The sequence below is a fragment of the Macrosteles quadrilineatus genome, unplaced genomic scaffold (assembly GCF_028750875.1).
Source record: "Macrosteles quadrilineatus isolate MER2022 unplaced genomic scaffold, UCM_ALF_1.0 Scaffold_2__2_contigs__length_208266976, whole genome shotgun sequence".
NCBI classification, from domain to species: domain Eukaryota; kingdom Metazoa; phylum Arthropoda; class Insecta; order Hemiptera; family Cicadellidae; genus Macrosteles; species Macrosteles quadrilineatus.
The window spans coordinates 18,879,289-18,904,865 of NW_026542595.1; the positions used below are offsets into that span (position 1 = coordinate 18,879,289).

The following is a 25,577-nucleotide window of genomic DNA, read 5'->3' on the forward strand; positions in this document are numbered from 1 at the left end:
GTTTGTCTCTTAACGGACACGATGGAAGGGCAAACAACAAGCCTTGAAACCGAATCCAAGGAAGTTTAAATCAACTTATTTTGGTTGTCTCAGACGTTATGTTGAAATAACAAGGTTGTCTTTCATTCTGAGCTCGGTTCAGTGACAAAGTTCTACCTATTTTTGATGACACCGTCGTTCTCATTTATCAACTAAAACTGTCTTGACCATTCTTTTTTATCTCCTAGAAAATTGCATATCCGGTGCTAGTATGACATTTATGTTTTTATAGTTAGTAAGTTAGTATAATATTTATTTGATGTGTAAAAATAACTTTTTTGAAATCTTATTAGTTAAACGTGTTTGTCTGAAAAAGGTGTTGTTGTATTAATAGTAAAAGGTGAAATACGTTAACTATTATGCCTTTGCATTTCTGTTCTCATACATAGTGTGCTATAAAGTTAAAAGGCAACAACTAAATGTATTTTTTAGATAGTAAGAAAAGTATTTTTACTTTATATAATTTAGAGAAATTAGAGGAATAATATATTTGTTGGAGATGATTTATTTCATCCAGTTTTTTTTCGGGTGTTAAAATGGAGAATACAACACAATACCATCCCTAAAATATGAACTTAATGCTGTGGAAAGTCGCGATTCTGTATATTACCCTATTAAAGTCTGTAATTTGCGTTTTCTGTTATCAAATGACGACTAATGTAGCCATTGTTCTCAAACGGCCGTCATTATATTGTTATACTAGACAGTTACAGTTGGTTGATAATCAAGCCCTCTCCCTCAATGGCCAGAGCAGCTTTATCATCGTTTACTCTGGCCCTGACGTACTCAGTCACATGTGATAAATTGGAAGTTGTAACACTATAAAACATGGTTTTGACTTGACAGTTGTGTTTTTAACAGTTTTACACAACATATTTCTTAAATCCTATTTCTGTTAAGATAAATTTCTAAATAATATGAAGAAATTTAATTTCCCCTAATTATCAAATCAAATTTATATACTACGAATTACTTAAAAAAAAACTCGTTTCTTGATATTCATCCATGTTTAGCAGCATGTCGCACATATTTATGTATACAGGGTGTTTCAGAATTCGTGTCGGATATTTTAGGGTATTGTTCCTGGGTAAGAAACAAATCCAAATATCATATTTAAATTGACCGGAAGTCCTTAGTTACTCACACAGCCGCCATTTTGTTTTTTTTCGCTTATTAATTGTTTTCTAAAAAACGGTAAGAGATACGAAATTGAAACTTTGCAAAAACATTTATGACAACTAGACAAATCTACAAAAAATTATGAACATTTTTAAATTTCATGAAACAAAATAGCGGTTATTTAAAGTTTTGTTTCTTAAATTATTCAAAAACCTTTGAGTTTACAAAAAAATTACAGGAATAACTTTTTTACGACAATTTAATTACAAATCGATTGACACCTTAAGCTCCACCCCAGTGGCTCTGGGGTTTTCCATGTTAACCTTTATGAGTTATTTTTGAGATTGGATGAATATTAACTGAGTTATGGCTGCTTTAGTAATACGTGACCGCTGGAGGTTAGATGTAGTGTATGCCGAGGCATGCGGCCTTAGTCTGCCACAACAATGCAACAGTCTGCGTCCGCTTTGCAAGTTATTTTTAAACGAGTTTAGATTATTTCAAACAATAATAAAATGTTACATAACCCCAAAAGTGTCTTTTTTATCAATTAACAATCATTAGGATGGCTTAAAAATTGCACACCTTTTTACTGTTTTTAAAATTCACGCTAAACACCCTAATTGTTTTATTCAGCTGTGGTAAAAGTCAACGTACTTGTTAACAAACTAATCAGATGATTTTATTTTGTCTGAAGATGTTATTGTTTATTCAATGTAGTTGGTTCCTCTAACCTTATACAGTGAGAGTACACTTTAAAAGTAAGTGTAAAAAGTTAGAGGAACTGACCACATGTATAACTGTGCATAGTCAATGAGATAACTATCTTACAACAGGTCATGACGAGTCTGGGAGTTTTATACAGTTGTTTTTTTTTTTTTATTTAAGTTTTTATTAATATTATTTTATTTACATTTATATAGTTACAAGAGAGCACATTTATATCATGATAGTAGTAGGTTAATATATGTAAAAATTTCAAAATTTACATATTAATGGTGTATCGCAGCTCGCAGAAAATAAGAGCAAGTAGAGTGTTTTAATCGAGCCTCGTAGGTGGACGAAGGTTGGTTTTAACTATCAAAATTACTTCTCTTTCCACTAACTTCATCACCCGATAGTCATAACACGTTAAACCTTCTGACTGCTGTGTTTTGTCTGTTGCAGGAGTTTAAAAGGAAACAACGCACTTGTATTCCTCCATGAGTATGCCTTCGAGGGACTTAAAAGTTTACGTCATCTGTAAGTTGTCACTGTGACATTTTGTTCATTTTATAAGTTTGATAGTTCAATTAAATAATTCGATCCATTCAAAATATTTCTCCTGATTTTTTATAAATGCTTTTTAGACTAAAAAAGTTTAATTCGATAAAATATGTAGCCATCATAAGTCATCACATTAATGGTAAGATTTATTTTTGTATTGTTATTATTATAATACGCACTATTTGTGAAAGTGGTCACACATTATAATATTCCAATTTCGTATACTGTAGTTTGTTAGCAATAGTTAGTTTACTAAAGTATTCATTCACATATTATTTTACATTCAAAACTTATCCTGAAGATAATTTTCTTCTGTGTTTTAGAGATCTATCAGAGACTGCTATCACTTCCCTTCCTACCGAAGGACTGCGAGATCTAGAAGTGTTGCGTGTACAAGAAACCCGATCTCTCAAGGTCTTTCCGTCCGTTTACAAATTCGAGGTAAGATGAGCACGAAGCGGTTCCATTGCCAGTTTTTAAAAGTCCTAAATTAGACTAATGAATAACGATAAAGTACCGTAATGACGTTCTCGTAAAACTGCCTCATCTGAATAATCCTTAAATTGTTGTTTGCCAATGAGATTGATGTTTTGTTGTGTTTCCAGCTTATTCGTGAGGTCTACTTAACATACGCGTATCACTGCTGCGCATTTAGATTTCCTGCGAAACACGACATTGTGGAATATCATAAACATCAGGTAGGTATTGTACATTATACTTTACTTTACGTTTTTATTATTATTTTACTGTCTTAGTTGAAAAATAATAAATGAGAACACAAGTATTCTCATTTATTACTTTTACTACTCACTTTACTTTATTACTTTATTACATTTAGTACTTTATTACATTTAATACTCATTTATTGAACGGGTCTTTCAAGTAATTTACATGATTTGTCCACTGATCGATAAAGCACCAAGATGTCGTGCTCCCGATAATGTCTTACATATTACAACGTTATAAAAAATAAATATTTATAGTATACATAAATTTATACAAAATATCAAAAAGCTGTGTGGAAAGAGATTTAGGTCCTAAACAGATTTGTTTTGATCAATCTTTGGCGACTACGCCTTTATTCGTAAACGAATAACTGTGTTTTACCCTCTAAGCTGATGCATCAACGTTCATATATTGTATGAGTGGCATGCTATGAAATGACCATGTGCCTAAACTTGTAATACATACTTTGTCTCGACATTAATTATGTTTCTAGAAACATCACAATAATAAACAACTTAAACTTCATATATTAGTTTATTTTAATGAATTTTAATGTAGTTTATGATGTTTCACTGTACTTTAGGCTAAATACTACAAAAACATAAAACCAAACCTTTGCAAATACAGTAAATTAAATACAATAAGAACTATACTTAATACAATCATTGTAGTTGATCTCACAATCATGCCTAGAATGGCAAAAACAATGACTGCACTTCACTTATATTGTTTTTATCAAAATATGATGATAGGCCTTAGTTGATTTTAAACTGTATTTCTAAGTATCAATCGTTCTAACAAACTCAAACAATTTATTCCGAAACCAAAGACTCCTTTGTTAAAAGATGAAAGAATATTTCAGAGTTCACATAAATTTCATTGGGTTCTTCTTATTTCTCACATACACCCTGGAATGAAACATAGGTAATTAAGAAGGCAACGTCGTAATATGTAACGTTTAACGAATAATGTTCTAGTGAAATAATATGTACACTATTCGCATTCATTCCAGCACATAAATATTTTTAATCAAAAATATTAATGTTGTATAGCCCAGTGTATAGCATTTTTTAATGCTAGAGATAATCAACGTTATATTCTACTAAAGAATTGTTTAAACCAAACTTGCAAAACGTGTTGGATGTAAAAACTTGTCGTATTCGTTGTTTTATACAAATAATGAATATTTGAATATATTTCTGTCTCCGGATTGAGCAGAACTCCAAGAGAACACTCTCTTGCAAAAATAAGCCCCACAATTTAAACCCAAATCCTGTAGCTAACTTTAGCTTCTGATCAGGTAACGACATAACTGTGTTTGTTAAAAACAACCGGACCGGTGTGAGTGGGCTGTTAACGTGATCAGCAAACAAGCCCTTGTGCAAACGTAACACCGGTGTTTGGAGCTGCAATTAAAATTCGTAGTATTTTTCATGTACCCTATTAATATTATTATTTACAAACCTCATTCTAACAAACCTAAATGATTTGATCCTAAGATTTATGCAGATCCTAAACAGTTTGTTATTCGCCAAATATTCAAAAATCCTTTTTTTATACGAACAGTTCAAAAATAATTGCTCGTATTCCAAAATCCTTTTGGATCATAATGAAATAATAGATATAAGATGTGAAAGCGCGTTTTACAACGAGGACTACAAGTGGTAAATCTATCTCAAGCTTAAATACAGGCAAAGATTTAATTAATACGTAACTTTGCCCTCGGACTAGCGCGATTAGGGGTTCCGATGACTTTGGGCCAGACTAGTTAAACTACCTCGTTGACCAAGGCTACTTTGTAAAATACAAATACCAAAAGTACTATTAACAGTTTACGTAATGCAAAGATTTAACTAAATATTATTTTTGAATAATTGGACAATTGGTCAACAAACTATAGAATTTGAACCAGTTTTCAAAAACACCTAAGTGAACTTGAATTACCGACACGTAATCAAAAAAACCAAAAATCAAAAAGTCTGCACTTAAATAATAGTACCATTAACTTACAGTATTGCTATTTCTTTAAGCTGAGCCATTGTATAAGACTTTATGTTATAATAACTAAGTTAATCTCATATTTAGTAGCTTATTTGACATGGTGTTTCCTTTACCGATTAATTCTCCTAGCTGTTAGAAGCATCGTACAGTTGTGTGCTACGCCTAAGAAAATGACATTTTTATTCAAAACTCTGATGAATCTACTCTTAGAAATAAGGTGTAATCATAAAAACAGCAAAATAGTAAAAACTGCAACTAAACACTCTAATATGTGGTTTTAGGCTGTTTAATGTAATTTCAAAGGCTGAACTATTGGCTGAACTTAAGGGTTTGCGGGACAAAAAATGTCACAGCTTTTACTTTATGCTCTTGGGGTATAGAGCATATGATTTACACGAGTATAAAGAAGTTAGTTTTTAAACTGATATAAATAAAACAAACATGTTAAAATAAAACTATTACGTTGGAACTCTAGGTCACTGTTTGAAACATAAAACTTAAACTTGTTTTACGTGTAAATCGTCTTTAATTTCAATTTTCCATGGTTAATTAAGCTGTAAAGCTTATTTTTCTTTGTAGACGTTCCCTCTTTATTCTTAAATTTACTTAACAAACATTTCCATACAGACGAACAGTCTATACTGAAAATATTTACAAGAAAGTTAAGTAACAAACTCGTGAGTCGTGATAAGATTTAACATCAGCTGTTGACCAGCTTTGTTGCTAGTTGCGAATATTATATGCTCTCTGGTTGCGACATATTAGTCATTGGGATCACGGAACGGACATTAGAACAGAAACATTTTGGATCAAAAACATAAAATAATGACGACACTGGATGGAATCTAATACTAATACTTTCATGTTGTGTTGTTTATCTACATCTTTTTTGGACGCTTTTAGACAGTTGCATTGTCCTAGGACAAAACAAATTTGAAATAAAAATACAAACATGTTTATTTTCGGGTCATTATTGTTTATGTTTATGATACGTACCGTTTCTATTTTATAACCCGTGGAATCATACAAACAACCCGCCTATTCCTGCAGCGCATCGTCGAAAACTACAAAACGTTATTTTCTTTTCTCTGAGGGTTTTAATTCAATATCTACTTTTTTATAAATACTCGCCAAGTGTATTTATAATCAATGCTAAATAGTATTCGATGGAATGTTCTCTTCTTTTTTACTGTATTTAGTGATTTTCTTCTGTACTGTGGATGATTTATTACAAGCATATGTTACAGTTCATTCATTTACATTTTCTTAAAACTGCTATAGCTGACAATCTATAAGACTAATGTTTAAATTATTGAAATTTAACTTTACGTTTTTAACGTAAAACGAATTTTCCGTAAACTGAGCCTAGAAGGGATATTGTTTTTAGCCTAAAACTAAGATATTTTTAACAAATTGGAGGAAATCATAGGAGCCCTTTCTTAATTCATTGTGCCCAAAAGTTTCCCATATCATAGTCTAGAGTAAATTTACAGGAAACACTAATTATTTATTTATTTTCTTTGACATATTTTCCAGATATAATTATTGAGTTTTTGTGTTTCTAATTATTAACATTTTGAAGTGTTGCATTTTGAAATGTTGAAATGCAATTATTAGGCCTACATATTAATTTTTATATGACAATAAAGGTAAAGGTGTCTAGAAGTAAACCGATACTGAACGTCCAAATGTTCATTTGTTGTGCGATATTCTTAGTTAGATAGTAAGTAGTTAAAATTGTACTATATTTATGTTTTTGTTCAGGAGTTTATTAGAAAAACTGAGGAGTTATGCCACAAGCCAGAAGAATCAGAGAGTCCACATTCCAGGGTGGAGAGAAGTTGGGACAACGAGCCTTGGCTGACGGAGAACGACACAGCTGAGATTTGGGGAGAGTTACAGACAGCTCCGACACCTCTAGGGGCCACCTCGGCACCTCTCGGCACCTTCCATCAGAGTAAGTTATATATATCAGTGCATCATGAGCTACAATAATGTAATATGGGGTCAGTAACAGACAGCTCCGACACCTCTAGGGGCCACCTCGGCACCTCTCGGCACCTTCCATCAGAGTAAGTAATATATAAGTGCATCACGAGCTACAATAATGTAATATGGGGTCAGTTACATAGAGCTCCGACACCTCTAGGGGCCACCTCGGCACCTTCCATCAGAGTAAGTAATATATAAGTGCATCACGAGCTACAATAATGTAATATGGGGTCAGTTACATAGAGCTCCGACACCTCTAGGGGCCACCTCGGCACCTTCCATCAGAGTAAGTTATATATAAGTGCATCATGAGCTACAATAATGTAATATGGGGTCAGTAACAGACAGCTCCGTTACCTCTAGGGGCCACCTCGGCACCTCTCGGCACCTTCCATCAGAGTAAGTAATATATAAGTGCATCACGAGCTACAATAATGTAATATGGGGTCAGTTACAGACAGCTCCGTCACCTCTAGGGGCCACCTCAACACCTCTCGGCACCTTCCATCAGAGTAAGTAATATATAAGTGCATCACGAGCTACAATAATGTAATATGGGGTCAGTTACATACAGCTCCGACACCTCTAGGGGCCACCTCGGCACCTTCCATCAGAGTAAGTTATATATAAGTGCATCATGAGCTACAATAATGTAATATGGGGTCGGTAACAGACAGCTCCGTCACCTCTAGGGGCCACCTCGGCACCTCTCGGCACCTTCCATCAGAGTAAGTAATATATAAGTGCATCACGAGCTACAATAATGTAATATGGGGTCAGTTACAGACAGCTCCGTCACCTCTAGGGGCCACCTCAACACCTCTCGGCACCTTCCATCAGAGTAAGTAATATATAAGTGCATCACGAGCTACAATAATGTAATATGGGGTCAGTTACAGACAGCTCCGACACCTCTAGGGGCCACCTCAACACCTCTCGGCACCTTCCATCAGAGTAAGTAATATATAAGTGCATCACGAGCTACAATAATGTAATATGGGGTCAGTAACAGACAGCTCCGTCACCTCTAGGGGCCACCTCAACACCTCTCGGCACCTTCCATCAGAGTAAGTAATATATAAGTGCATCACGAGCTACAATAATGTAATATGGGGTCAGTTACAGACAGCTCCGTCACCTCTAGGGGCCACCTCGGCACCTCTCGGCACCTTCCATCAGAGTAAGTAATATATAAGTGCATCACGAGCTACAATAATGTAATATGGGGTCAGTAACAGACAGCTCCGTCACCTCTAGGGGCCACCTCGGCACCTCTCGGCACCTTCCATCAGAGTAAGTAATATATAAGTGCATCACGAGCTACAATAATGTAATATGGGGTCAGTTACAGACAGCTCCGTCACCTCTAGGGGCCACCTCGGCACCTTCCATCAGAGTAAGTAATATATAAGTGCATCACGAGCTACAATAATGTAATATGGGGTCAGTAACAGACAGCTCCGTCACCTCTAGGGGCCACCTCGGCACCTCTCGGCACCTTCCATCAGAGTAAGTAATATATAAGTGCATCATGAGCTACAATAATGTAATATGGGGTCAGTAACAGACAGCTCCGTCACCTCTAGGGGCCACCTCGGCACCTTCCATCAGAGTAAGTAATATATAAGTGCATCATGAGCTACAATAATGTAATATGGGGTCAGTAACAGACAGCTCCGTCACCTCTAGGGGCCACCTCAACACCTCTCGGCACCTTCCATCAGAGTAAGTAATATATAAGTGCATCATGAGCTACAATAATGTAATATGGGGTCAGTTACAGACAGCTCCGTCACCTCTAGGGGCCACCTCGGCACCTTCCATCAGAGTAAGTTATATATAAGTGCATCATGAGCTACAATAATGTAATATGGGGTCAGTAACAGACAGCTCCGTCACCTCTAGGGGCCACCTCAACACCTCTCGGCACCTTCCATCAGAGTAAGTAATATATAAGTGCATCACGAGCTACAATAATGTAATATGGGGTCAGTAACAGACAGCTCCGTCACCTCTAGGGGCCACCTCAACACCTCTCGGCACCTTCCATCAGAGTAAGTAATATATAAGTGCATCACGAGCTACAATAATGTAATATGGGGTCAGTTATATAGAGCTCCGACACCTCTAGGGGCCACCTCGGCACCTTCCATCAGAGTAAGTTATATATATCAGTGCATCATGAGCTACAATAATGTAATCTGGGGTCAGTTACAGACAGCTCCGACACCTCTAGGGGCCACCTCGGCACCTCTCGGCACCTTCCATCAGAGTAAGTTATATATATCAGTGCATCACGAGCTACAATAATGTAATATGGGGTCAGTTACATACAGCTCCGACACCTCTAGGGGCCACCTCGGCACCTCTTGGCACATTCCATTAGACTAAGTTCTATATTACCATATATTACTATTATTATATTATTATATATTATATATATATATCTTACCTCCGAACTTTTAGGTGATATAGGATTTTACAAACAATCTTTTGATGCTGCAGGGCCTTAAACAAATAGTACGTATGATTCGGTGGTATGCAATTGACTTTGCCTCTGGGAGTGATTGTGGGAATTATTTTCAATGCTATGGGGACTTTTTCGGTGTTGTGATATTTCATTACTGTGTAGGTTTTATGTTGTTCTAAACAAAAGTCGTATTTTGAAAAATATGCTTTCTTCAATTCTATAAAATGTAATAAATGATTTTCTATGGCACTAAAATGTGATTCTGTACTATGGCATTCAATGCTTTTTTGTAGAGGTTCCAGTGAAACCCAACCACCGCATCCACGCGTTGTGCGGGAACTTGAGCAAGAACTACCAGGAGGTGTTGTGTTATCCTGCTCCTGACGCCTTCAACCCCTGCGAGGACATCATGGGACACTGGACCCTCCGTGCTGCAGTCTGGGTGGTCGCCGTGCTGGCGTTGTTTGGCAACATAGCGGTCATACTTGTGCTGCTCTCCTCTAGGTGAATAATAACATGGGTTGTACATACAAAGTTACAGAAAGAATGAATTACAAATTGTATAGAAGTCACGTTTTAAGTATATTTTCTATAAAAATATAAGGGTTAGTTTATAATACATGCCAATCATATTTTTATTAAATGTATTATATTACACAATAAAGTAATACACTAATTACGTTATTCCATTAAGTAACACAAGTTAAAAAAACAAAAAAAAAAACAATGGATGGTTCTATTCTTAGATTTTGTTGATTAACCTACGATTTATTTAAACAAAATTAGAATAAATTGTAGCTAATATGCTTCAGTAAAATTAAGAAAACCTATTTTGTTACTAAAGTAGTACTAAAGTCTACTTTCTCAAAAATGACATACATACTTAGTATGAATAGTATCAAATAAAATAAAAACTTCAACCAATGCTATAAAAACGAAATACAAAACACTTGGTAATCATATGTTTGTTTAGTCCACATTTTTAAATACGGAGAAACAAAATTTGCATTAGTTAAAACCAACAAGATAACACCACGGCATTATTATTGAAGCACAAAAGTTCTTATTCTGTTGAAAAAGAATAAAACCGTATTGGAATAGTCACTGCCAGATAAAATCACGACTTTATTTTATCATTACATAAATTGTTTGATGGAACTATCCCACCTTTTTTCGTTTTATCCCTGACCTCCAAATAGGACACACCACAAAGAAACATAATATCGTAATTAAAAACTTGTTTTGGATGCTAGTGCTTTAATTCACATTTCCATACAGTATAATTATTATATTGAATGATAGTTTGTAATAAAAAGAAATACGTCCTAAATTCTAGAAAAGTAGTTTTTGTTGTCTTTTTAAAACCATAAATGCTTCCAATCCACTATGTAGATGCGATTATACACATTTTCACAAAACTTTTGAATTTCATTAGTAATTTGTAAATAACTTCATGATCGGCATCGTACATTAAATTGGGATCTATTAAATCACATGAAAGAAAAAAATGCGTCAAATAACACTTGAGTGCTATTTGGCGTATTTTTTTTCCTTTTAGGTGGTGTCAAAACCATTACTAAACGTTGATTATAAAACTCTTGATTACATCAAGTTTCGGATGTGTTCCAATATACCCCCGCTAAAGGTTCTTAATCTGCCCTAAGCTACAGAGTTTAAAGGGATTCACAGCTCAACCGAATAAATTGCTAATTAGTAATGTCGATCTTATAAGCCACTCTAGTTTCCTTTAGAACGACTGAATCGTGCTAATTACAAATGGAATATTACACTCTTGTGTTACGTAATTGGTTTTTGAAGATGTGATGCGTCATCCAATCTATATCTTTATGTTACTACATTGCTGCATACCCGAGGCATAATTAGTAAGGCTTAGAACGTTAGCGCCGAGTGTGTTCAGCTTTTATACTCATCTCTTTAACTTGTATTTCCTTACACTCTTATATATAATTTAAAACAATAAACTAATAATTATTTCTGACAGGATTATGAATTAAATTAAACACATAAACTATTATTTTTATTGTCATATTTAAATTTGTGAAAGTTAGATATTTGTATGTCAAACGTATACAATACCTAAAGAAGGGATTTTTAAACAATAAATATCCACGTAAATAGTATTGGAAAGAAAAAACCCACCAACCAGAAATCTATTTTTACTCGCAATTCGTAACATCAACGACATATTTTCTTAAGGTAAAGAATAAAGTAAAACTCCTGGCGCTGCAAACTTGAGGGCTAAAAGTAAGTTCCCATATAATCAAGTTTCAGGCACTCGTTTTGGGTGTTTGTGTGTGAACTCAACTCCAGCATATTGCTAACACATCGTCGTGGGCCCTGGATTGATTTGTACAGTAAACTGATAGAATGTGTCACCTTTTTGAAAATGTTGATTCTAAAATAACTGACATCAGATATGTTATCCATCTTGTGCCCAGATTCCGCATCACAGTGCCCAAGTTCCTGATGTGCAACCTCGCCTTGGCCGACTTCTGCATGGGTGTCTACCTGCTACTGATAGCAGTCATGGATGCGCGCTCCATCGGGGACTACTTTAACTACGCCATCGACTGGCAGAACGGTAGATCTAGTTTTTATTTGTTTCTTTTATGGTCCTAAATTTATTTTAGAAACGATTTAAAGAGAATACAATTTCATACCATAATACTTGTAAATATCTTTATTTGGATTGGAGGGAGAAAATATAAAATGTGGTTTGCGTATACGGATTTAGTTTCCACACATTTGGATCTGGTGAGAGAAAATGATCCAGGTTAGATGATAAAAATGTACAATTCTACGATTGTAATAAAATTGATTTTACTAGTAAATTAATTGTTAAGAGGTTGAAATATCCCAGCGTTATAATATTTTAACTTACCGTAGGAGTTCCAGTTTAATGGAAGTAAAAACTGCAGAATAGATAAAACTGGAAAATGAAATTAGATTGAACGATTGTTTGTTCTGTTCCGGATGATTGCGTTCAGTTGTTACTACGCGCCTTGAATGACAACGAGGGATTCAAGAGCAGAGCTGCGATCAATCTGTATTTGAATAATTTAAATTCCCATCTGCTTGCATTAACACAGCTAATTAATTGTTGATCAAAATTAGTTCGAACGTTATACTATGTTAAACAAACTATGCTGTCCTAATGTCATTTAAATCGATCGCCTGAAAACTTAAAACATCTAACAATCAACATTATAACCTCAGCCATAAATTCACAGGTCAAACCCAAATATGCATTTTACGACCTGGCTTACATTCGATGCAAAAACAAGCAGTCGTAAGTGACTGAAATTTTAAAGTTGGGTCTCGCTGCATCGTAAATTTAAAATGCTATGTACTTATCGAGTTAAGCTAGTAGTTACACAGTTTTAAGGTGCTCCGCTGTCACCGAACACTGAACTACTTCAAAATACACAATTATTAACCTCGTTGTAGGAAGTTAGAGTTAAGTTCATAATCTAGACGTACATTACAGTTGGTTGTAGCCTGTTTTACAATTTAAATAATAATAAGGAATGGATGCGTATCTTTAGCAGCAATGAAAAGCCACTGAAGTATTTATTTGCTCGGGGCGTTAACGTTCTTTAAGATTTAATGTATCCAACAAAATAAGCTCGGTATTTCTTTTACTAAATTAAATGGGGTATTGAAATACGTACTCTTGACAAAAATGAATACCTTATACTGTGTATTTTGTAGATTTAAATAATACCGAGTTGGATGAAGAACAATTAATGACGGCCATAATAGAATGTCTGGGTTCTGTAAACCATTATCGTTTCGAATTCCATTGTCAACATGCATATTCATATCTCATCCATCCAGCCCGATGACATGTACCGCGCAAGCTAACGTAAATCAGACATGTCATTTATATATCATCTCTTGCTGATTGATTAATAACTCCACTCAACAGATGTTGTTTGACGCCTCGTAGTGTCTGTAAAGCTTAATTAATTATCTTGCTTCGTTACTGCACAATTAAATGGTAATTATTTTATGACATTTTGATTTTAAACCTAAAGAAAATATGTGTATTGATTGGAACCGTGTCACAACAAATGTTTTCATGTTTTGTCAAACCTTTTCTACCGATGTCTTAGTAATGGCAGGTCATATACGTAAAAATACTTTGGAATGAACTATCTATTCAATAAGAAAATTGTACATACTTTACATTGGGTCATGAATTAGTATGTATCGTAGCAATCACACCCGATGAAACACTACTCATTTCCAAAGACTTTTTATGCTTCACATAATCATATAATAAAACAAAGATTATTTATGTTTACGGATAACTACAATGTATTCACATGTCATGGTGAAGTGTCACTATAGACTAGTCAATCGCAATAGTCTTTCGCCTTCAAAACCTTCTAAGCAAAACAAGGATTGCGTTGCTGTTCACTCCTGTTGAGAGCATTGCTTCCTCGACTGTGCTCGCGTTTATGAGCCAAATCTGGAACCCAGCGATGGTCTGTAGAAATTACGGTAAGTGTCCATCTCTTGGACAAAGTAGGTGTGTAATACGGTTTAAGAGATTACGCATAACAGAAGTGCCTCCAAGAGCACCTATGATCTCAAAGTCCTAATGATAGAGCATCTCACTTCTCAAGTACTTAACGTAAACTAAGTGGGAGAACACACGACCTCTGCCACGACTCCATTGACTTCTGTTCTTCAAGCGAATACAACATATCATGCAAAGAGGGGTTTCTCCAGAATGTACTTTAAGGCGATTCGTTTTTCAGGGTCAACGAGCAGACCTGATTGGTGTAATGGGCGGTTTCAATTACTTACTTTTAAACTGTATTGACCGTGTCTGTGGAGAGGTGCTATTCAGTATAACGCCACAGACAGTGTTGTTGTGCTGGAGGTGCAGGGGACGGTATTGACCGTGTCTGTGGAGATGTGCTATACAGTATAACGCCACTGACAGTGTTGTTGTACTGGAGGTGCAGGGGACGGTATTGACCGTGTCTGCGGAGAGGTGCTATACAGTATAACGCCACTGACAGTGTTGTTGTACTGGAGGTGCAGGGGACGGTATTGACCGTGTCTGTGGAGAGGTGCTATACAGTATAACGCCACTGACAGTGTTGTTGTACTGGAGGTGCAGGGGACGGTATTGACCGTGTCTGTGGAGAGGTGCTATACAGTATAACGCCACTGACAGTGTTGTTGTACTGGAGGTGCAGGGGACGGTATTGACCGTGTCTGTGGAGAGGTGCTATACAGTATAACGCCACTGACAGTGTTGTTGTACTGGAGGTGCAGGGGACGGTATTGACCGTGTCTGTGGAGATGTGCTATACAGTATAACGCCACTGACAGTGTTGTTGTACTGGAGGTGCAGGGGACGGTATTGACCGTGTCTGTGGAGAGGTGCTATACAGTATAACGCCACTGACAGTGTTGTTGTACTGGAGGTGCAGGGGACGGTATTGACCGTGTCTGTGGAGAGGTGCTATACAGTTTAACGCCACTGACAGTGTTGTTGTACTGGAGGTGCAGGGGACGGTATTGACCGTGTCTGCGGAGAGGTGCTATACAGTATAACGCCACTGACAGTGTTGTTGTACTCTGGAGGTGCAGGGGACGGTATTGACCGTGTCTGTGGAGATGTGCTATACAGTATAACGCCACTGACAGTGTTGTTGTACTCTGGAGGTGCAGGGGACGGTATTGACCGTGTCTGTGGAGATGTGCTATACAGTATAACGCCACTGACAGTGTTGTTGTACTCTGGAGGTGCAGGGGACGGTTGTCGAGTGGCGGGGTTCCTGACAGTCTTTGCCTGTGAGTTATCCATCTTATATGTGGAGATGTGCTATATAACGCCACTGACAGTGTTGTTGTACTCTGGAGGTGCAGGGGACGGTTGTCGAGTGGCGGGGTTCCTGACAGTCTTTGCCTGTGAGTTATCCATCTTATATGTGGAGATGTGCTATATAACGCCACTGACAGTGTTGTTGTACTCTGGAGGTGCAGGGGACGGTTGTCGAGTGGCGGGGTTCCTGACAGTCTTTGCCTGTGAGTTGTCCATCTTCACATTGGCAGTGATCACTGTAGAGAGGTGGTACACCATCACCTACGCCATTCACCTCAACCGTCGCCTCAAGCTGAGCACGGCGGCCAAGATCATGGCTGGGGGCTGGCTCTACTCCACCGTCATGGCGGTGCTACCTCTAGTCGGTGTCAGCAGCTACTCCAAGACCAGGTAAATGCATTTCGAGAGAGTTTAATACACAGATTAAGTTTGTAGCTCCTATTTATAGGCTGTATACATTTTTATGGTATGAACGAAGTATGCCAGATTCAAATAATTACTGACTGCTCATTATCCTACGAAAATTACTATGCCGAAAAATATATAAATGGAAGTGATGAGATGAGAAATACTTATTAGAGCGTAAAGTACATCATTGCCGCTCGGGAACTGTAGATGGCCGCACGAGGATCTGAGTGTGGCTATATATTTCAAAATCGGCAATGACTGTTTAAGCTCGTAATACACACAATACTTTTCCTACCACCATATCTAACTTATCTAATCGCACATAGAATAACATTTAAGTTGCATATAAAATGTCATTTAGGTTACTGTACGTTTTTTGCTTACCGGTTATTAACGTACAGGATCCGCGACTGTGGATGGTGTAGAAACAACGAAATCAGCTGATTTAAAGAGCGGAAATGAGCAGTTTTGCGCACTGTTTACAGATGTGGCATTGTGATAATTTTCATGCAGCAAAAGGAACCATAAATTTACAACAGAAACTTTTCTACTAAGTTTGAAATTAAATAAAATTTGAATTATATTAGCAACACTATCCGTTGTGTTCTAGATTGCAGATTATTCTAATTGACAAACAATATCGCTGTGTTCATGTAACCAATAAAACATGTATCGGACGTTCGCATGCTACGAGTGACAATCTGTAATGCAATTTGTAATTTATATGCAAGTATCAGTACGAATTTCGTTAAAAATATCAAAGAACTTTATCACCAGCAACAGTATTTAGGCTTGATAAGTAACATCTTTTCTTCAACTACATTAGTTACTTGTTGCTGACTATCCTGCCCATTGACATTTGTCCAGAACGTCTAAGCCTAAAAAAACAAAAAAAAATAGACAACAGAATCAGCCGGAACGTACTGAATGAGGAGTCTATGCCAGTATAGTTACAAGAATTTTGGGTATGGAACCGCTTATAAAACACGTGTACTGTGTTTTATTTATTATTTACTGACTATTTTGTTGATAAATTAAAATGAAATATAATTGAACCTTATACCAGTGACACCATATTAATACTTTACAAAACCCAAACAATTTTCCCGATAGCATAAAAAAAGTGTGTTACCGTAGTATGTTGTATACATGCTTACGTTCCATCAAAGACCAATTTAATTTATTATGCATTTACAAAACTATAGTAGCACACCTACTCAGTTATCAATCACAAAATAGTAGTTTACGCAACGATTGCGTTAAGTGAGTCTTTACGACACGAGTAGAAACTATAAGGCACGAGCCTTGGCGAGTGCCTTAAAAACTTCTACGAGTGTCGTAAAGACTATTAACGCGAGTTGCGTACACTACTTTACCTACGACCGTTTTTTAATTACTATCAATCTTGATTTAATTACTAACAATAACCACTGATAACTTTTTAGAGAGTTTATGTTTTCGTGTATTGTCATTGCCACTGAAAGTGATGCAACGACTTGTTGTATAATCAGCTGATTTCCTGTAATTACGTGTTTGTTAAACTTCTTTAAATATTACATTGCTAGCAGCATTCTTACCATAAATAATATTGTATCAGGTACAATCTGGCAAATATTTCATTTATTTTTGGACTTCCACAAACTTAATTAAGAATACGCGAGTTAGTACAGGTAAAATAGGGTTTTATAAACAACAAAATTTGTACATTCATGAAATTTCACCTGTGAGTTACTAATAATATGAGAAATGAAGATCCGATGAGTCCCCAAAATTTTGGGCGTCCTAAGGCCCTTTTTGGGGGCCCTTTTTGTTCCGAAGGGCCCTTGTTCCTGAATAATTTTGTTTTTACGTTTAAGGTCAAGTGAGGTGTGGCTTTCGATGGTTTTAGTTATTTTAAATCGATTGGGAGTAGTTTTAAGTGTACTAAACCACTCCATACAGGGTGTTTCGAAATATTATTACTTTTTACGATATTTAAACATTTATTCATAAAGTGATAAAATTAGTTACCACCATGCTCTATATAAAAGGGGATTATTGGAAATAATTGTAACTCTTTACTACGTAAGGGGAAAGGATCACAAGGAGTAAGAGAAAATATTAAATACCCCCGTCACAGCAAACCTGCAGACCTAGCGAATTTCCTTTTTACTTACTTGATTTTCGATTAAATATAAAATAGCATTGCGTTTAACGATTACCTAGGTTTGCTGCTACAAGGAGGCTAATAAAATGTGTTTATGGTAAAATATTAATAGCCTAGTATAAAACAAATAAATTTGACAAGTTTGATCAAAATATATCTATTAACAAACAAACAAAATCATTTTACACTATTCTACATAAGAATAACATTGTAATTTTAAATTTAAAATTTTAGTATTTTTATCTGTAACTAATAACCATACAAAAACACGTTAATATACTAGATTATTTGTTTTTAAGCTATTTAAAATGTTCTAGGGAAAAATTGGGAAACTTTGTGTTTTGAGGGTAAAGTAATTAAGAAAACCCAATTTTTACCCCATAAACCTAGTTCCCATTGTTCAAGACAAAAATGCTTGTACCGACAATGCTGCTCTGATGTCTTAGTGCTGTCCTGGTCGTCATAATTACGAAAGATAACCGTACTTGTATTGATTGAAAATAAGTGTGAGGAACTTAAGATACAAGTTGCAAACGTCAGTATGTATGAAAGGTGTTTTTGCACCACATTGTTCGTGCTTTAAGATTGGTGTTGCCTGTTCTGCAACATGCAAGGTTTTAGGTTTGTAAAGGGGAATCCTGCTTGAACACCAACTTGGACAAAATCGGTAAAGATGGACAAGTTGCTAAGAATAATAAAATTGTTAATGACTCGTCTGAGAATAATTATTGTGATGATGAAATTGTAAAGAGAGATACCACGGAAAATGTAGAAAAATAGCTTTACTTTAAGTACTTCATTTTAATATGTAATGTAAGGTTTTATACAAATACAATTGTTTTAATTTCTAATAAATGTAAAAAAATAACTTAAATAACTACCTAAGAAAAATACATATAAATATGAAATTGGTCTTAATAGATTTGCATCAAAAAACAAGTTGAAAGATTATTCACACCACCTTAAAAGTTGACATTTTTGCTTAGTAACCTATGTTATTTATTATGTTATAGTGTAAAACTTAATCCATCCCCTTTTAGCGAGCATCCCATATAGGAGATAAGCTATTACCGAAGGTCTTTTGGTAAAACATAGACCCGAAACCGATTTACGTTTTCATTTCGATGCCCCCAGAAGCCTAAAGCACCATCCACTCAAAATATTATATATGTGTTTATATACATGTATATAATATAATATATCCATGTTATATACGTGTCCGTAAACATGGTAACTCGAGTAATTTTGGTCCAATTTTAACGAAACCGGCATAATCGGTCCATGGAACAGGGTTTTATGTGGTAAAAATCTGTAATCTTTGACCCTCAAAAGACAAAGTTTCCCAATTTATTTCTAGAGCATTTTAAAGAGCTTAAAGAAAACAAATAATTTAGTATATTTTGTAAGTGTGTTTTAATACTGTTAATACTGTTCTATAAAATAAGTGTATTAGTTACAAAAAACATGCAAAAATTGTAAATTTAAAATTCCATGTTATTCTTAAGGAGAATAGTGTAAATGACTTTGTTTGTTTGTTTGTTTATAGATAGCCTATGTCTAAGTAAAACTTTTCAAATTTATTTGTTTTATACTAGGCTATTAATATTTTACTATAAACACACTTTATTAGCCTCCTCGTAGCAGCAAACCTAAGTATTCATAAAACTCAATGCTATTTTAGATTTAATTGAAAATCGGGCAACTGAAAATTTGCTTAGTCTGCAGGTTTGCTGTGACGGGGGTATTTAATATTTTCTCCTACTCCTTGTGATCCTTCCCTCTTATATAGTAAAGAATTGCAGTTATTTTTAATAATCCCCTTTTATACAGAGCATGGTGGTAACTAATTTTATCACTTTATGAACAAATGTTTAAATATCGTAAAAAGTATTTATATTTCGAACCACCCTGTATGGAGTGGTTTTATACACTTAAAACTAGTCCCAATCGATTTAAAATAACTAAAACCATCGAAAACCACACCTCACTCGACCTTAAACGTAAAAACAAAATTATTCAGGAACAAGGGCCCTTCGGAACAAAAAGGGCCCCAAAAAGGGCCTTAGCACGCCTAAGATTTTGGGGACTCATCGGATCTTCATTTCTCATATTATTAGTAACTCACAGAAATTTAATGAATGTAAAAATTTTGTTGTTTATATGGAGTGTTTTTGTATTATTTTACCTGTACTAAGTATCAACATGAACAAGTCGGATCAACAATTAAATTGGTCAACTGATCAGCTGATTAGTTGACGTTCGAAGCATTACAATTTTAATTCTTTTCTCTCAATACTTGAACCTCATTGGTCCGTTACCTGTGTGGGTATGAGAAAACTATGCGGATATGAAATGAAACTATGCGGATATGAAATGAAACTATGCGGATATGAAAGTAAACAGCTGTAAAGTGAAACTTTTCAATTCTAACAACTGGACTGAAATGGCTACTTTAAAAAACGGTCGTAGGTAAATATATTTTTCGTCGTACTGCAGCAAAAACATCCGTTTTAATGTATGGGTCGTGGTGTGGTTGTGGGTTTAAAGTAGCACTAGGGGCCCATAACAGCAATTGCTGTCATTCACCTCCTTAAGCTTAAAAATAAATCATCATAGCTATGCTACCTTTTTGCTACCTCGAGATATTTCATGGGACAGATTCGCTTACGGAATTAAATATATAGATTTTTAGAGAGTAAACAGAGTTTTCCTACAGTCACCCGACAATTTCTTGCACTGATTATAGCAAAGAAATTTGCTAATTGCTGCATTTTTTCTTTCTTTTTTTTCTACGCCAGTGGCATTTCATAAGAGGTACACGAGAGAATAAATGTTTAGTGGATGTGCCGGGGATTGAACCAAGGCCCCACTAGAAAAAACATTGAACCCGTCCCTCCCGCACCGAAGTCCGAGACGCTAACCACTAGGCTAGCAACACAACCAATCTAGGTACTTACCATCTACTTATCTACCATCTACTTACTTTTGCCACACGTTTTTTACTTTTTCCGCACACCAGTATTCCAACCAAACAACACAAAACAGCGTGTTTTTATTAGGCACATCATACGTGTACGCTTGAAAATAAGTTAGCAACACTGATATTACGACTACGATCAGCTGGTGCATCGTTTCCCATTTCGTTCAATGTTTGTATTTAACCGAACCTAAAAACCTTTTGTTCATTGTTTGAAAAATTTATTATTTATATGCTTTATAGTGACTGTAGGAAAAAATATGTTTAATTCGCCACTAGTTACACAAATAACTATTTTAGCTCCTAGGGAGCCAAATTGCCCTTTCAACCCTTTGCTCATTTTAAGACCTCGGCTTCGTCTCGATCGTAATGCTTGAGCTCGGGTTGGAAAGAGCCACTTTATTTCCTAGTGATGAAATGTAGTACTATTTCACCTCACTACGATGTTTTGGCCGTTTTACAAACGTTAATTGGAGGCTGAAAGCTACGCATCGCTGTACAGGGTCGAAACGCCAGCTGTAATCGTCCTTTGGGGGCCGAACAGGTTTTTACAGCCCTAGGTCCAAAAAAAGCTATTCGCTTATTTACTTAAAACATTAATGTACTAATGTATATTAATACTCAAGCAGTATCCATGTATTCCAATAGACTTGTTTAATTGTCAACGCTGCCTAGCAACTATTTATTTTAATTTTTGCTGAAACCTCTAAACATTTCTTCACATAATCTTTAAGGTGTAGTTGGGTTGAGTGGTGTTAGGGTGCATATATTTTTTCTTATTTTTCTATAGTGTGATGAAAAATTGTGTTCGTTCCACGAGCCGATATGGTTTTACAGCTCTCAATCGTTTTAAGTTCTCGACTTCGTCTCGAACTTAAAAATGATCTGGAGCTAGGCACGAAATATATTATGGAGTAATTATGCAAAAATATTATATATTTTACTTACATAGCTTGTTTCTTCCAATGCCTCACTCCTACGTACTGTTTACTAAGTAACTGTTTACGCAAAATACTTTTTTTGTACAATAGTTTTTATTTTCCCGTTCTCTGACAGGATACTTCTCTTCTCGAAGTTTCTGATCCATTACAAAGTGATTATCTATCAAATTTATTATATCTAATCCCGACGTCTGATGCATTTCAGCATATGCTTGCCGCTGGAGAACCTGAAGGCCCTGGATCTATCGTACCTGATCATTCTGTTGCTGTTCAACGGACTCGCGTTTGCGGTGATTTGCGCGTGTTACGGTCGCATGTACTGCTCCATCAGGGGCGGTCAGGACGCAGCGGCCTCAGTGACTCGCTCCGACATGACGGTGGCCAAGCGCATGGCTCTCCTGGTCTTCACCGACTTTGCTTGTTGGGCGCCCATAGCCTTCTTTGGCATCACTGGTATGTTGGCTTACTGTAATTGCATTTAGAAACTTTGGGATGCATGTTACGAATTCACACATCTATAATATTAAAACGAAACTTCCAACCCCTGAATGAGGTTCAAAGAAGGTGTTTTTGGTTGATTTTGTATATTTTTTAAGGCTAATGGTTCTACAGATCCTACAGTCTACGGTGTGAAAGTGCGATCTAAGTACATTGCCAAACATTTTTAAAGAATTTCAAATAGGTATTGACCATCAAAATAGTTAAGGATTCTTATAATGAAAAATGCCTATGGTTTAAGGACTGAAAAGCCAAAGAAAGATTCCTTGCCATGTTTCAACAGAGTCTGTAAATACCGAAAGCCCATAAATCCCTTAAGAAAAATTATTGCAGCCATGCTAAGTGGAAAGGTACTAATAATATTTTGTAAATTGAAGTTATATCAACATCTCAATTAACATTATTATTGATCTGCAACATAAAAAGGTAACGAAATATAATATTAAAGAAGAACAGCATTCTAAGAAAAGCAATTAATAGGCCCCAGTGATCACAGATATTAATCTGAGTGGAGGGAACAAGACAGGAAATATCAGGGAGATGGGAAATTGGTATTGAGAAAATATTGGTTCCATAAAAGACAACGGCTTTGTGGCACAGATGGGCGCAACGATTGCTGCAGTTGTAATTCAGTAAAAATGTATTAAATAGCGATTAGAAATGTATACAGGTCCAGGTACACAATGCAATGCACTGTCGAGGTTTGAAACTACAAGAAACGGTATAACCATAAATTTTAAGGTAGCTAAGTTATCCAGAGAATTTCACTGAATTATTTGTATAAAATAAAAAAATGTGAAAATCGTAACTCATTCTACCTTATTGTAACTTATATTAGTTGAAGTTATAAAATAAAATGGATGGCGAATTTTATTTCATTTTTACAGTTACAAACTATTCTACTTGTGATTATTTACATCCGCCATTTAAGTCACAAAGAACAGAAACGTAAACATTAATGATGACTTTGGTATAACCTCAAATTATGTGGTCTAACTTTTTTACCATTAAAAGGTTATTTCAACAGTTTGTTGTTCATCACACGGAGTGAAAGTGTCTTTTTAGTATTAATCGTATGGAAAGTAAATAAAGATACGTCTTATAACACTTAAAACATATATTTACGCTTATACTGTTACTCACAAGACGGTAAATATACAAAAGATGGTAAAGTGGTGATCGATTTCGATTGGACACTCCAATCATCATCAGACCCAATAGGTGAAATCGATAAATTTAATAACACGTTCAATGCTGATCAAGAAGTTATTTATTAATCGTATTAAGGGCTCGGCTGCGCCTTGGTTGTAAAACGGGCTTGCGTACCAAAAAGGACCACTTTCACTCATAGTGATGAAAACTAGTTTTATAAAAGCGCTAGTATTATAAATAAGTTAGTTATTTCATAGGTGACGTATTCTCTAAACAGATGATTGGTATTTTTGATAGGTACGTATGTAGTAAACATAGGAGAAGATGTGTCAAGGGTAGTTTGGCCATGTTTCATAGTAAAAGACATCCTCACCAATTCAATGGAAAAAAGATTTAACTCTTGATCTCTACTCATGCGTCAAAGAGACAATGATAGACAAATTGGTATAAGAATCTTTCGGCTTTCCGAAACGAAACAAAAAATAGCCAAAAACAGACAAGCTGGATATTTTTTATTCATTTATTTAGATGAAAATTTATTTAATTGAAGAAAATAATACCCTGAACAATCTATACAGTACTTAAAATGAAGCATTACAGCCAAGGAGTTAACAACTAGATAATCAAAACTTGTATTGGCTTTGTCAAACATAACAAATATTATTCTTCCTCAGCACTCGCGGGATATCCTCTGATCGATGTGTCTAAGACCAAAATTCTACTGGTGTTCTTCTATCCGCTCAATTCATGTGCCAACCCCTACCTGTACGCTCTGCTCACCCAGCAGTACCGCAGGGATCTGTTTGTGCTACTCAGCAGACACGGCCTGTGCGCCCGCACCGCAGCCAGGTACAAGGTAGGTTACGTGTTGTGTTCTTCTATCTGCTCAATTCGTGTGCCGACCCCTACCTGTACGCTCTGCTCACCCAGCAGTACCGCAGGGATCTGTTTGTGCTACTCAGCAGACACGGCCTGTGTGCCCGCACCGCAGCCAGGTACAAGGTAGGTTACGTGTTGTGTTCTTCTATCTGCTCAATTCGTGTGCCAACCCCTACCTGTACGCTCTGCTCACCCAGCAGTACCGCAGGGATCTGTTTGTACTACTCAGCAGACACGGCCTGTGCGCCCGCACCACAGCCAGGTACAACGTAGGTTACGTGCTGTGTTCTTCTATCTGCTCAATTCATGTGCCAACCCCTACCTGTACGCTCTGCTCACCCAGCAGTACCGCAGGGATCTGTTTGTGCTACTCAGCAGACACGGCCTGTGCGCCCGCACCACAGCCAGGTACAAGTTAGGTTACGTGCTGTGTTCTTCTATCTGCTCAATTCATGTGCCAACCCCTACCTGTACGCTCTGCTCACCCAGCAGTAATCTGTTTGTGCTACTCAGCAGACACGGCCTGTGCGCCCGCACCACAGCCAGGTACAAGGTAGGTTACGTGCTGTGTTCTTCTATCTGCTCAATTCATGTGCCAACCCCTACCTGTACGCTCTGCTCGCCCAGCAGTACCGCAGGGATCTGTTTGTGCTACTCAGCAGACACGGCCTGTGCGCCCGCACCACAGCCAGGTACAAGGTAGGTTACGTGTTGTGTTCTTCTATCTGCTCAATTCATGTGCCAACCCCTACCTGTACGCTCTGCTCGCCCAGCAGTACCGCAGGGATCTGTTTGTGCTACTCAGCAGACACGGCCTGTGCGCCCGCACCACAGCCAGGTACAAGGTAGGTTACGTGCTGTGTTCTTCTATCTGCTCAATTCATGTGCCAACCCCTACCTGTACGCTCTGCTCACCCAGCAGTACCGCAGGGATCTGTTTGTGCTACTCAGCAGACACGGCCTGTGCGCTCGCACCACAGCCAGGTACAAGGTAGGTTACGTGCTGTGTTCTTCTATCTGCTCAATTCATGTGCCAACCCCTACCTGTACGCTCTGCCCACCCAGCAGTACCGCAGGGATCTGTTTGTGCTACTCAG

The 25,577-nt window shown here is 36.6% G+C and overlaps 1 protein-coding gene across 1 annotated transcript in view; it reads left to right on the forward strand.

Moving 5' to 3' along the window:
* The window catches only part of LOC128983972 (lutropin-choriogonadotropic hormone receptor-like), a 95,721-nt gene that overhangs the window by 65,243 nt on the left and 4,901 nt on the right, over nt 1–25,577 (forward strand). The window contains exons 9-17 of the mRNA XM_054403254.1: nt 2,326–2,400; nt 2,748–2,865; nt 3,030–3,122; nt 6,916–7,108; nt 9,907–10,117; nt 12,073–12,215; nt 15,641–15,869; nt 22,157–22,404; nt 24,276–24,457. Coding sequence (XP_054259229.1) covers nt 2,326–2,400; nt 2,748–2,865; nt 3,030–3,122; nt 6,916–7,108; nt 9,907–10,117; nt 12,073–12,215; nt 15,641–15,869; nt 22,157–22,404; nt 24,276–24,457 — 1,492 coding nt within the window. The remainder of the gene's footprint in view (nt 1–2,325; nt 2,401–2,747; nt 2,866–3,029; nt 3,123–6,915; nt 7,109–9,906; nt 10,118–12,072; nt 12,216–15,640; nt 15,870–22,156; nt 22,405–24,275; nt 24,458–25,577) is intronic.